Source organism: Rhamphochromis sp. 'chilingali' (genome assembly GCF_963969265.1).
Source record: "Rhamphochromis sp. 'chilingali' genome assembly, chromosome: 4".
Classification (NCBI taxonomy): domain Eukaryota; kingdom Metazoa; phylum Chordata; class Actinopteri; order Cichliformes; family Cichlidae; genus Rhamphochromis; species Rhamphochromis sp. 'chilingali'.
This window is the reverse complement of record NC_137948.1, coordinates 11,385,494-11,398,763: the sequence shown is the minus strand read 5'-3', so window position 1 is coordinate 11,398,763 and position 13,270 is coordinate 11,385,494. Positions and strand designations below refer to the sequence as shown.

At 38.8% G+C, this 13,270-nt stretch overlaps 2 protein-coding genes across 2 annotated transcripts in view; both read right to left on the bottom strand.

Annotated features, from left to right (window-relative positions):
* Positions 1-379: 379 nt before the first annotated feature.
* Positions 380-7,638, bottom strand: LOC308395201 (histone chaperone asf1b-B-like). Its single transcript, XM_080879951.1, has 4 exons — positions 7,322-7,638; positions 5,727-5,842; positions 2,135-2,311; positions 380-1,533 (listed from the first exon to the last, which is right to left on the bottom strand). The coding sequence occupies exons 1-4, from the start codon at positions 7,428-7,430 to the stop codon at positions 1,336-1,338; spliced, it is 600 nt and encodes a 199-aa protein (XP_080736077.1). The 5' UTR covers positions 7,431-7,638; the 3' UTR covers positions 380-1,335.
* Positions 7,639-8,366: 728 nt separating this feature from the next.
* Positions 8,367-13,270, bottom strand: part of LOC308395995 (complement C3-like) — a gene marked incomplete at its 5' end in the record, with an annotated part of 37,983 nt that continues 33,079 nt past the window's right edge. Inside the window, 14 exons of the mRNA XM_080881055.1 lie at positions 8,367-9,009; positions 9,095-9,239; positions 9,665-9,748; positions 9,834-9,926; positions 10,450-10,539; positions 10,684-10,798; positions 10,893-10,979; positions 11,086-11,176; positions 11,598-11,646; positions 11,812-11,893; positions 11,987-12,049; positions 12,138-12,293; positions 12,393-12,470; positions 12,708-12,793. Coding sequence (XP_080737181.1) covers positions 8,868-9,009; positions 9,095-9,239; positions 9,665-9,748; positions 9,834-9,926; positions 10,450-10,539; positions 10,684-10,798; positions 10,893-10,979; positions 11,086-11,176; positions 11,598-11,646; positions 11,812-11,893; positions 11,987-12,049; positions 12,138-12,293; positions 12,393-12,470; positions 12,708-12,793 — 1,361 coding nt within the window. The 3' untranslated portion in view covers positions 8,367-8,867. The remainder of the gene's footprint in view (positions 9,010-9,094; positions 9,240-9,664; positions 9,749-9,833; positions 9,927-10,449; positions 10,540-10,683; positions 10,799-10,892; positions 10,980-11,085; positions 11,177-11,597; positions 11,647-11,811; positions 11,894-11,986; positions 12,050-12,137; positions 12,294-12,392; positions 12,471-12,707; positions 12,794-13,270) is intronic.

The following is a 13,270-nucleotide window of genomic DNA, read 5'->3' as shown; positions in this document are numbered from 1 at the left end:
CTGCATATGGGTTTTACTGCTAAATATGAATATATGAAAAGAAAAACTGGTCAACTGTGCAGACATGTGAGAAGTAGACAGATGGATGGATGGGGGAGTTGGTCCCTTCAACTAAGATAAAATGTGCAAGAGAGCACAGACAGGCCCCCCTTCCTTTTGTGCAGCAGTTGCCTAGCAACATGAGGCTGGAGTGAAAATGGTGGTGCTGCATTTTATGAATGAAATCGGAAAACAGAAAGGAGCCAGAGATGGGAGGGCGAGGAGCGAGCCAACGTGCTGAGTCTCTCTACTGTTGCAGTGCTTCCTTCCACACAAGTCAAGGTGGAAAGCAGCCGTATGGAACATGTTCTGATTAACAGGAAACACAACAAGGTCAACAAAAAAAAAAAAAACTTTATTAACCCCATCACTGTTGTTACAAATACTGAAGCTGAGAATATATAGTAAGTACAAAATGAAAACCTGCCTTCTTGTTTTGAAGACAAAATAAGAACAAGGAAAACATTATTTACAGTAAGCCTAAATCATCCCCACACACACACACACACACACACACAATGCAATTTGGCATCCATCATTACCTACATGTTTTGCTCATATAGGCGTTTTATGTAACAGTAGGTGAACTGTTGCCTATTCACAGAAGCAGGTTTACCGAGTGATCTAGATAACCCTGGGGCAAAACATGTTAATGCGAATAAAGCCACTTGATGCCACAATATCATAAACATGGCCCATAATTCAAACCCAATTCCCTCCCCCCAGTAGGTGTCACAAGAGACAAATCTTACAAAGAATGAAGTGCTCTACTACAAGCAGCTAGGTGCTATATCCTTCCCATCGCATAGCACTAGTTGATCTGTGCAGAAAAGGACAAAATGAACAGCATGGGTATCAGAATCTCGAGTTTTTCCCACACGTTTCAGGTCTGTTGAAGTGACCTGGCCCAGCACTGATGATCTGCACTTCTTTCAGCCAGGCATAAAATATAATCTTATACAGAAATACAATAAATTAAGGCAAATCTGACTGTGCACACCTGTGTGTGTGTGTGTGTGTGTGTGTGTGTGTGTGTGTGTGTGTGTGTGTGTGTGTGTGTGTGTTGAAAGGAAGTGCGTAAAGAGGAGGAACCAGAGGTGGTAACCATGCCAGACCAATCCCATTTTTGAGTGCTTCATAAAAAGATAATGTCTATGCTGTGGTGTCCTGTGCTTTCTGTTAAAGTCCACATGTTATACAGAAACATCCATGGCCTCCTTGTATAAATGTGTGTTTGCAATGTGGGTGTGTATAGATAAGAAGGGCTCCTTATCCATTGCATTAATCTGATGCCTCTTACATGCAGTCCATGGAGTTATCTGGCATCACTCCTAGATGTGGCATCTTTCCTGGTATACAGGATGGAGGGAGCATGCCACTGATGTTGGGGGACGGGTCAACATTCTCACTGTCTTCCATCTTGTCTGCCAAGCCCTCCCAGTTGATATGAAAACGGGTGACACGAGGATTTGAGGCCAAAATATTCCTCTGGAGCTGCAATGATGAGAACTTGTTAGAAATAGGGGTGGACTGCTAATGTTTTTACATGAGGACATAATTAGATTACTAATTAGGAGCCCAAAAGTTAGTTATGACAGCCATCCTTAGGAGTGCACATTTCCCCTCAGAACTTGGGATAGCTTTGAATTAAATACAATGAATAGTTGGTTTTATGTTGGATTTGTAGAAGGAAAAGACCAGTGTAAAGAGAATGAAGCACAAGATAATAATTTTAATGCTAATGTTAAAGTAGATACTGGTACAAGAAAGCATAAAATTCCACCTGAACTAATGCATTCTTTTAAAACAATGCAAGACCAAATAAAACAAAAACACAGTGCTAAACAATCTCCAGATAATTCTACACACACATACACGTACATAATGCTACAGTTATCTGTAATTGTACATTTCTGGGCACAAGAGGGCAGCAGAGAGACATTTATAGTACCTTTCCACAAATATGGCCCATATTCTACACTTAATATCATCCAATGCTGATGTAATCTGGTCACATTACAGTAAATGCAGACAGCTGGAAACAGCTTTCCTCAGTATTATTCATGATGGTCATTTGTGTACTTGTGTATGTTACCTGAGAGTAATCTGGTTTGAGAGGTGGGTTTTCTCGCAGTTCAGGGTCCGTGTATTCATTGTTGACATAGTAACCGATGCGGATGAACTCCTGTCCACGGTAGGTGCAGGTTATAAGGACTACGGTCACTCCTACAGCATCGCTTTCTGGAATCAGCCCTGTGTTAGGAGCGTCAGCCTGATAGGGTAAATGAGCACAGAGAAGAAATCAGATGAAATCTAATTATGCTATAAATGAAACAGTAACTGGTTAACCAAACCAGGGATATCAAATACATATATGATATTGTGCAAAAGGAGTATGTGAAAAATCCCGTTTATAACAATTTTCAAGACATGGAACACTCAAAGAGCTTTATAGAGGTTAAAAAGACAAAATTGATACAAATGAACTGAGAAAAAACACAAACATAACCCAAATGCCTGTCTGAACAGATGCATTTTAAGCTGCTGTTTAAAGGATGTCACTGAGTGGGAAGTGCAAAGAATGAGTGGGAAGCTGTTCCAAAGTTTTGGAGCTAAGGTTTGGAAGCCACAGTCCCCTCTTAGTTTTCAAAAGGATATACAGTGGGGCAAAAAAGTATTTAGTCAGCCACCGATTGTGCAAGTTCCCCCACCTAAAATGATGACAGAGGTCAGTAATTTGCACCAGAGGTACACTTCAACTGTGAGAGACAGAATGTGAAAAAAAAAAAAATCCATGAATTCACATGGTAGGATTTGTAAAGAATTTATTCGTAAATCAGGGTGGAAAATAAGTATTTGGTCAATAACAAAAATACAACTCAATACTTTGTAACATAACCTTTGTTGGCAATAACAGAGGTCAAACGTTTACTATAGGTCTTTACCAGGTTTGCACACACAGTAGCTGGTATTTTGGCCCATTCCTCCATGCAGATCTTCTCGAGAGCAGTGATGTTTTGGGGCTGTCGCCGAGCAACACGGACTTTCAACTCCCGCCACAGATTTTCTATGGGGTTGAGGTCTGGAGACTGGCTAGGCCACTCCAGGACTTTCAAATGCTTCTTACGGAGCCACTCCTTTGTTGCCCGGGCGGTGTGTTTTGGATCATTGTCATGTTGGAAGACCCAGCCTCGTTTCATCTTCAAAGTTCTCACTGATGGAAGGAGGTTTTGGCTCAAAATCTCACGATACATGGCCCCATTCATTCTGTCCTTAACACGGATCAGTCGTCCTGTCCCCTTGGCAGAAAAACAGCCCCATAGCATGATGTTTCCACCCCCATGCTTCACAGTAGGTATGGTGTTCTTGGGATGCAACTCAGTATTCTTCTTCCTCCAAACACGACGAGTTGAGTTTATACCAAAAAGTTCTACTTTGGTTTCATCTGACCACATGACATTCTCCCAATCCTCTGCTGTATCATCCATGTGCTCTCTGGCAAACTTCAGACGGGCCTGGACATGCACTGGCTTCAGCAGCGGAACACGTCTGGCACTGCGGGATTTGATTCCCTGCCGTTGTAGTGTGTTACTGATGGTGACCTTTGTTACTTTGGTCCCAGCTCTCTGCAGGTCATTCACCAGGTCCCCCCGTGTGGTTCTGGGATCTTTGCTCACCGTTCTCATGATCATTTTGACCCCACGGGATGAGATCTTGCGTGGAGCCCCAGATCGAGGGAGATTATCAGTGGTCTTGTATGTCTTCCATTTTCTGATGATTGCTCCCACAGTTGATTTTTTCACACCAAGCTGCTTGCCTATTGTAGATTCACTCTTCCCAGTCTGGTGCAGGTCTACAATACTTTTCCTGGTGTCCTTCGAAAGCTCTTTGGTCTTGGCCATGGCGGAGTTTGGAGTCTGACTGTTTGAGGCTGTGGACAGGTGTCTTTTATACAGATGATGAGTTCAAACAGGTGCCATTCATACAGGTAACGAGTGGGGGACAGGAAAGCTTCTTACAGAAGACGTTACAGGTCTGTGAGAGCCAGAGATTTTCCTTGTTTGAGGTGACCAAATACTTATTTTCCACCCTGATTTACGAATAAATTCTTTACAAATCCTACCATGTGAATTCATGGATTTTTTTTTCACATTCTGTCTCTCACAGTTGAAGTGTACCTCTGGTGCAAATTACTGACTTCTGTCATCATTTTAAGTGGGGGAACTTGCACAATCGGTGGCTGACTAAATACTTTTTTTGCCCCACTGTATGAAATCACAAGAAGGCCTCTGAGGACCTACGAACCCAGCCTAGAGAATAGGGGTGGAGCACTTTGATAATGTAGATGAAAAACCAAAATTTTAAACTACTCTAAACCTGACAGAAAGCCAGTGCAAAAATGTTAAAAGTGGACTGATGTATGAAGACTTTTGAGAGTCAGTTAAGAGTCTCACAGGAGCATTTTGGACAGACTGAAGGGAATTAATAGATGCTTCAGTCAGAACAGAAAACTCCATTCAATAACCTAAGCAAGAGGAGAAGGAGGCTTGGACAAGAACCTCCAATTCACTTCTTGAGAAAACAAGCTGAGGTGCTTGTCCATGCCTTCTTGTCCTCTTAAAAGCAGTCATACATCAGATGAAAAATCTGACGGTACTTTTCTGCACTTAAAGTTCACACCACTTTCTGAAATTTCTCACCATTAGGTGCCTTTTTTCTTTTACACTTGAATGGTTCATAGGTCATTGTTAAGTGACTGTAAGAAAAAAAAAATCCTTTGAAAATATCCAGGTACAAGGACTACATTGAAAATTTGTGAGGAAAAAAAGTAGTCAATGTCCAAAGAAATACTGAAAGGTCAGAAGACTTTGGAAAACTATTGTTCAAGACCACAAAAATGATAAGTCTTGACTCCTTGATAGCAAAATATAATAAGAAATTAGGCTTGACTTAGTATAGGCTTGCACTGTACTGTATAACTCATTGAGAAGTTGAGTGCAGAGAGACTTTGTTGACAATTAGCATCACAAAGTTCAAGCTTAGTCAGAAAAGGGGATACGATGCTGCCTCACATGGAGAAGCTCATCTGTCTTGGGATCTTGTTTAGAGACAAGGGTAAAGTGGAGCAGGAGAATGACAGATCTATATGATCTATTGCGTTCAATTGACATTTCTACCTTCACCTTTTTTTTTTTTTGCATATACTATTATATATTGTACATATATTTATTAGTTTCAGATTTAGCCATTTTTATATTTTGCCTGTTTATGTTATTGTATTTTGCACAACTCCTTGTGAAGCTCGCACACAAGAATTTCACTCGCATGTGCTGTACCAATGTACCTGCACATGTGATGTGACAATAAAAAGTGATTTGATTTGACCTACGGACAAAAATACAAGGTAGAGACTGACAGAAGTAGACCACAAATACTAGCGGAGACAATCCTCCACTACATCTCTGCATCAGGTGTGGTAGCAACATGTACTGATCCCAGTGAGAACCCAGCCATGATGTCTCTTGGCCGGTCTGGGAACCTCTCAGTTTCCTCTCAGAAAAGCTGGGAAAAAGATGCTGGGACAGTGCGATCTGGTATGTCTGCTTTGAATACTACTCAACAGGGTTTGTTTTAAATAAAACTGGATGTTAAGTATTACATGATAAAAGCTCACTGAGAGGACTCACCTGAAACACAAACATGTGTCTGCCAGCTGGTACAGGGCCCACTAAAACAGAGTCCAAAACCTGGTCGTACTCCTCGCTCTCAGCTGAACCCACATAAATGATCTTCCATTCCAGGTCTGCCAGTACACAGAGGACAAATAGGGAGGTTTGTTTTTAAATTATTATTATGATCACCATCATCATTATTACTACTACTACTACTACTACAAGGTAGGCTTAATTTTACTTTTTTAAATGAATAATTATAGTTAAACATGCACAAACTACTTTTTTTCCTTTCTCTCACACACACACACACACACACACACACACACACACACACACACCTGTAAAACAGGGTATTGTGAATGATACCTTCACCAGAAGGGTCACTTTATCCAATTTACATAGAAAATGTTTCATGGTTGTCCCTTTTTGTTATAGTTCACCCTGTATTAATTAGTATTAGTAATGCAAATAAAATTTACCTGTAGCACTGGCCAGATATAACCGAAACGGCATCAGTCTCCATAAAAACCTCAAGTTTCCACAATTTATTGATTTGAATATAAGGGAGAAAAACGATGTTTAATGGTGCAAATGTTGTTTTGGGATATTAATAACTGGATTTGGTAATGAAAGAAAAAACAAAAAACAAAACAAGATTTGTGACTCAGTCCAACTAGCACCACAATACGAAAGAGACAAAAAGCAATTCAGTTTGTTTGAGGTGCTGACAAAATTTGAAACTCTACTTGCTCCTAATGTGTATTTGGTAATATTATTTGGGCTCACTTTTAAATGAACGGCAGAAAACAGGAGACTAAACTTGGAAGTTGTAGCATGATGCTATTGGTAGGCTTGATTTTAAGACAGTTCAGTACATTCTATATTTAATATCTGCTTATCCATTAATTTTAAAATCAAATAAATGTTAAGGGTGCTGTGTCGAGAACTAGTAAAAAATGGGCCAAGATAGAATACGTACAAATAAATTCAGACTGAAGCTTATACTTAAATTTTGTTGACAGGAAAATAGTTTTTTTTTTTTTTTTTAAATCGGAAAGGTAATGAAACTTAAGTTTCGGTATTATAGATACCAAATGTTCACAGCAAAGCAGCAAATAATATAATGCCACTTAGGGCTCACAAGTCCATTGTGCTATAATTAGTAGAAGAAAATGCGGGCTACTTTTATATCCTTAAAGAAAAATATATTTCCCCGCTATCCCGTCGCGCGGTTCGCGGCAAATTACGAGCTTGTTTATTGCTACAGTAACATGTGACCGACCAATCAGCTTCTTGAGAAATACTTACGAGGAAGGTCCTTTAACCAATAGCGGTGGGCAGGAGGCGGGGCGCTCTGCACAAACGCGCCAGCGCCAATTTTCAACAACTTTACAAATGAAATATAACTTTACAGCCCAAACGACAGCTAATACTGAATAACCATCGAGCAAAATAACGTGCTTATCGTTCACTTATGATGCAACAAATACATCCAGCGGTGAAATTAACACTTAAAGCAGACTGCGCCCACACGACGCTGCTATTCTACAGCTAACATATAACAAAAGAGTAATTCAACTAGAATGACACGCTAGCTAAATACCCACCTTCCGGCAAGTCCTCCATGCATTCAAACGTTATTTCGAACTGAAACGGGTTTCCAAACGGGCTGGGGTTATCCAACACAGCAACATTTAACACTTGTACCTTGGCCATATCTTCAGACGCACCTTAACCTGAGAAACTCTTACGCCTTTTTTTCTCTTGAACCAGATTTAGTGAGTCACTTCGCACTTTACTATCGCCGAGCTCACACGCTGTCAAAGTTGCCTGGCTTCAAAGACGCAAGTTACAGTTAGCCTCTTTTATTCTCCAAGTACACCAACAGAAGGAGCCGCTGCTTGGCTGAAGGAAGTACGTCACTTTCGTCTTCTTCGACGTCTTTATTTTACATTGTCCATAGAAGGGTGGTGCTGCCCTCCAATGGTAATTTGTTGTATTGCAGCTAGATTAAACTAAATACATAAATATCCTCGAGAAATATCAAGAAAAATATTTTAAAAATAGTGTGTATATATGCATATAGTAGAGAAATGCCAAGAGCTGACATATAAATGCCTTTCTGTTGTTTACTTGTTCAAAAGAAACAAAAAAATAATTACAATGCCACAGTTATTTAGACCTGTATATGTCTCTTCACTGACTGATCAAGTTTTCTACACAGAGGAAAAGTTTCAGACCATGAAATAAATACTTTATTGCAAAGAAATCCAAGGCGCCTCCAAAAATGACCTTTACTTCGTTTTTGTTCTAACTTTCATTTGACTTGTGTGAGAAAACCAGTAGCTGCATTGGGAGTATTTCTACAGAGCATTAATCAGTGCTGAAAACCAGTGCGTTACAGTGTGATTCTCAACATTTTCCACTGTGACTATGTTAGCTTATCAAACACAATTGCAGCCACTAAGATCAAATATGACGGCAATCTGTTCTCGCACAGTTCACAGTGCATACATTGCCATTGTAACCTAAGTTTTGAGGAAGGAAAAAAAGCTCGATATAAAATAATTTTTTTTTAAAAGGACAAGTAGTGCAGATATAACTCAGGTTATATAATTTTATTTGTTGTTACATGGGTAAACATGCTGACATTTTATTTTTGTTATTATTAACTATCTATTAACCACCTTCGTACACATGATGTTACATGATGTTTTACAAACGATTCTTACATGTTTGTCCAAATATAGGTACCATTTACACTGTATTTTTTCAAAATGTAATGTAAATGTGGAGTAACTGATTATTTTTCTGTATACTACTTGAAAAATTCACCTATTATCTCCTTGCAGTCGACCAGTTCTATTCTTGCCTGTCTTCCTCTTCCTGTCTCTGTCTCAGTCCATCAGGGGACATTTGGGATGTGGTGGAAGAATGCACGTTTAAGACACTTCCTCACTGGCCTCACTACAGACCTGGAAGTCTGTCTTTAATATACAGTTTATGATTTTTTTCTTTATTTTCTCCTTCGGAAAGCTAGTCTAATTCTCTGTGTTGCTAAGGCAGGTTTTTGTTTGCCTTTTTTTAAGAAGTGTCTTACTCAACCTTTAAAAAATATTTATAGATTATTATTTTTTATTCTCTTCAGTTTCACTAATTTCGACATCCTCGGATCATGTATTCATTGACCATCTCGTTAATGGCTAAACAGGTAGAATTATGTTCCTCAGTTGTACATTCTGTTACTGTAGGCCAGTACTCAATCCAGGTTCTCTCACCAAGGACATACTGATACCTAATTTGAAAGTGAAAAACAGAAAAAAATCTTACAAATCTATGAATACTCCCAATATCACAAGAAGAAAAAAACAACAACTTACGATTGACTCTTTTCATCTTTGAAAATATCTCCAGATGTTCCCATCATAAGGAAGGTTTTGCCCACTCCCAGATCTAAAGCCATTCTGCAGTGTGGATAACCTAGGAACGTGCGCTGTCTACCCTGAGCACCCACATCATAACTTCCTGTAATCAATACATAGAAGAACAAATGCAAATAACACATAAAGGAATTTTTTACATTTTCTTTGTATTATTTGTAGCTCTAATCATCACTTCTGAAAGATTGCAAACTACCTGAAAACAAACAAACACATAAGTAGGCAGTTTGGGAAGAATTATTGGTCAGAGCCCAGAAAATGAATCTAAATCATACTTAATTGTGATTCCTTTAAAATTCACATATTAAGAAGAAGCTCAGCTATGAAAAATTAGGTGGCATTTTAATTCTGAGAAATTCTCAGCCAAATATTTGAAAATAATGATGGCTGAAAATGTCTTAAATTCAGACAAAGAAGATATCTGGTATCACCATAGGGGATCAGATAGGGAAACAATACAAATCGCAAACACTTTTGGTTCTGTCACAGGTTTAAATAAAATCAACCTACCTTCTTTGATGACTTCCAGCACCTGCACTGTGTAAATGTCTGTGGACAAACCATCTTTAAACTGTTCCACGCTCACTTTGTATGCTGAGGACAGACAGTTTGTAGACTGTTAGCTCAACTGCTCTGTTCCTTAGAGTATTTATTCCATATTTATTAAAAACAAACTTACCAAAATCTATTTTGCTCCTCACTGTAGTCTCACAAATCTTATCTTTGCGTTCATCATTGTTGATTTTTCCCTTCTTCTGCATACTACAATTCTCTGGAAATATACAACAGGCACAAAGGGATAAAGGAACTAAATGAGATTATGTGGAATTTTGTGGACTGGTGATGGCTGCATGGATCTAAGCCACATTTTAAATATGTTAGAGCTGTGTTTGTGTTATCTGCATTTGACTGACAGATGAGCTCCTATTAAACAATAGAATCATACATCTCATGGGTCAAATACATTACCAAAAACTAACTAGCAACTGCAATATACACCCAGCAGCCGAGTCATTACATCTTGGTAGTATCAGGTTGCCTCCGCAACTCGTCACAAAACATATTCAAAGAGTTGCTGGAAACATTCCTCAAAGATTTTGGCCACATTGATGCGATTGAATCACACGGGTGTATTTGTCACGGAGTGTCTAAAGTACTTTTATAGTAAAAAAAAAGAAAAAAAAACTTCCAAGTATTGTGTACAATCTACCTGTTCTAACCTTTGTATACCAAAAATGTTTAATAAAGAATTTCAGAGGTTAAAAAAAATGTATGTAGCGTCATCTCCTGCTTACCTTCAGCACATATGCATTCATCATTTCTACAGAGGCGCAGCAGCTCTCCAGTTTTCCTTTCTGGATGATAGAATCTCACACATTTTGTGTCTGCATTGACAAATAAAGATGTTTTTGCACCATTGTAGTACATTTAAAAATGTAATATTGCACCCAACCACATGAAGTGAAATCTACTGGAAGCAAAGATGAATCCTTTACGCTCAAAAAACGATTCAAAGATGCCAAACTCACGATCACTTTGTAGCTGGTCGCTGAATTCGTAGACATATACAGAAGCTGGTTGTAAGATGCCCACTCTCAGTTTCTGATGGATCCTAAAGGCAATCTCCAGCTCCGTGTAAGGAACCTAGAGGAGAGAAGTTATGAAAAGGAATTAAAAAATGATGTGAGCACAGGTCAAAAGAGAAACAGTAGAGAGAGGGGGAACACTGATCGCTTACTTTGTTCAGGTAAATGGTGAGCAATCTTCTCTCTGACTCAGTGCTCAGCCTGTATTTTGAAATAGTGCGGGCATGCCCTTTGGCTTGCTACAATGAAACACACACATCCACGGTTCAAAATTTAAAGATGCCTCCTTAATTAAAAATACTGAATTCTGAACAATTTGAGCCCATTTGTGTTTATTTTTCTTACTAAATCCAGATCTTTTGTGCTAACAGTGAAGCCAGTTAGCAAGCCTATATCCAAGACTGGTGTGGTTGCATTACGCTCCTTGTTCTTATAGCTGTAAACAGAACAGGGAGAATAAGTAATCAAAGAATGAAAAGGCAAGAACAATTTCTTTATCAGCAGTAAAAGACACAAAAGTTACAAATCTGTATAGCTCTAAACAAGAGCTGTGAGAAAAATGTTTTAAATAAAATTGTTAGTGCTGTCAGCGCTAATCTTGTTAAAATGACGTTAACGGCATAACCGCATCAACAGGGCAAATCTCCATTAGCGGGTTAGTGCAGATCGCCCCGTGCGCGGTCGCAACAGGTGTTTTTCTGCCTGGTGACTTAATTTCACAAATTTTCCAAGTGTGAGCTCAAGGTTGTTCATTTGTTGGTGGGAATAATATATAATATTGTTAAAACCTTTAACGGAAATCAAATCATTTGAAAAGTTCAATGAAATATACATATATTTATTTTTTGTCTACTTACAAAACCTTAATTTTTAGGTTGTAGATGTTTTCATCATCACCCAGCGACTCTGCAGAGGCAAAGCAATGGAAGACTTTAAATCTGATTTACAGTATTTATTTTTAAAAAGCTCGGAAAAAATCAAATTAAAATAAGAAAATTACCTCACATAGATAGTCAAAAAATGTGTACAGTTATCTTAAGATGGATAAACCGACAGAGGGCAGCAAATTACCTGGAAGGAGCTGCACTGACAGGTTAAATTTCTGACAGTTGTCTTCTTTTTCTTTCGGCAGTTCATAATACAGCGACGTTATCTGTGATACAGACAACAGGAGCTTACAGCAAATTCAAACACAAGGAAACAAATAAACAACAAATAAACAACCAAAACATTGCATTTTACTTACCGTCAGTGTTGCTTCTCCTGGTCCTGTGGCTGACACTTTCACGTCTTGGTTTATGACGTTGATCTGTTAAGGATGCAGAAATCAACACATAGCAAGCAGAAGGAACAGAGATGCTGTGTATTTACTTATGTGAAAAAGAACACTTTCTCACTTTAGATGTTCTTGTAGCAAAGTGGTTTTCCCAGTTAAAGTTGTATTTATCAGGCTTTGACCTCCCCGGCAACAAGATGTCCACATTCAGATCGTAATCTGGCTCTTTTTCACTGGTCCAGTACTCTGCTATTGCCTGGTACACTGTCATTGTGGCCTGGGGAGAAAAATGATCAGTGATCAATAATTTGTGGCCAGAGCAAGATTAACTTCATCAGTGGATCAGTACATGAGGATATTAAGATGTCTTCTTTACCTGAGCTGACCCATAGCCTCCATTCTCTCTGATCTGTTTGTTGAACCATCGGACAATTGGTCTTGCTTCATCAAAGGCCTTTAATGGAAGAAAAGGGTTGAAATACAGTGTATTTGTCTTATTTTAGTTAAATATAGAAAATCTTATCAAAGCTGTTATATAATAAGCACGATTTCCACAGACCTCTGCATATCCTCCTACACTACATCTATTATCTTCTCTGTGGTCTTCCTCATTTCCTCCTGCCTGGCAGCTCAATCTTCTATTACATGTACACTTTAGCTACATGTACTGCTCTGTGACACAGATACTTACCTTGGCCCTAACAAGAGCCAATAGAGCGTAAGCCGTGGCCTCCACTGTGAAAACTCGTCCTGCAGGTGAAGGCCAATAGGACGAATCTAAGCAAAACACAGAGACAGTTTTGCATCAAGTAATGTGGTGCTCTGTCTAATCTTTAATTTAAATAATTTTTATAATAAACTTGATAATAGGTGGGTAAGGTTATATAAATATATACACAAGTTCATACACAAGAAAAATGCATTCCATTTTTTCAAAAAGAAAGCTGCTATTTGATAGGTGCTGGCTGGGTGGAGGATTGAAGAAAAAAGGAGGAGTGAAATGCAGAAATGCAATGCTTGTTGTTACTTCAGTAATAGTTACCAGATACAACTCAGTAGATAATTGTTGGTCCTATGGAAAGAGAAGGAACCCAAAGAAGATTGCTAGGAATAAATGCACACTGGATAAGCAGAAGAAGATGGATGGATGGATGGAGGGAAAAACACAGAGGCGCAAACATCAGTGTCTTACTTTCTTTTTCTTACGATGTGGCAGGTGAACGTGCATATAAAGATGGAATCACAAACACTCAT

Bases quoted from the DNA above. Each gene is read 5' to 3' on its own strand.
- LOC308395201 (XM_080879951.1), bottom strand. From the start codon at position 7,430: ATGGCCAAGGTACAAGTGTTAAATGTTGCTGTGTTGGATAACCCCAGC. The intron at 5,843-7,321 runs GTGGGTATTTAG...GTGTACTGGCAG, and splicing joins CATGGAGGACTTGCCGGAAG to ACCTGGAATGGAAGATCATT. The intron at 1,534-2,134 runs GTAACATACACA...TCATCATTGCAG, and splicing joins TCAAACCAGATTACTCTCAG to CTCCAGAGGAATATTTTGGC.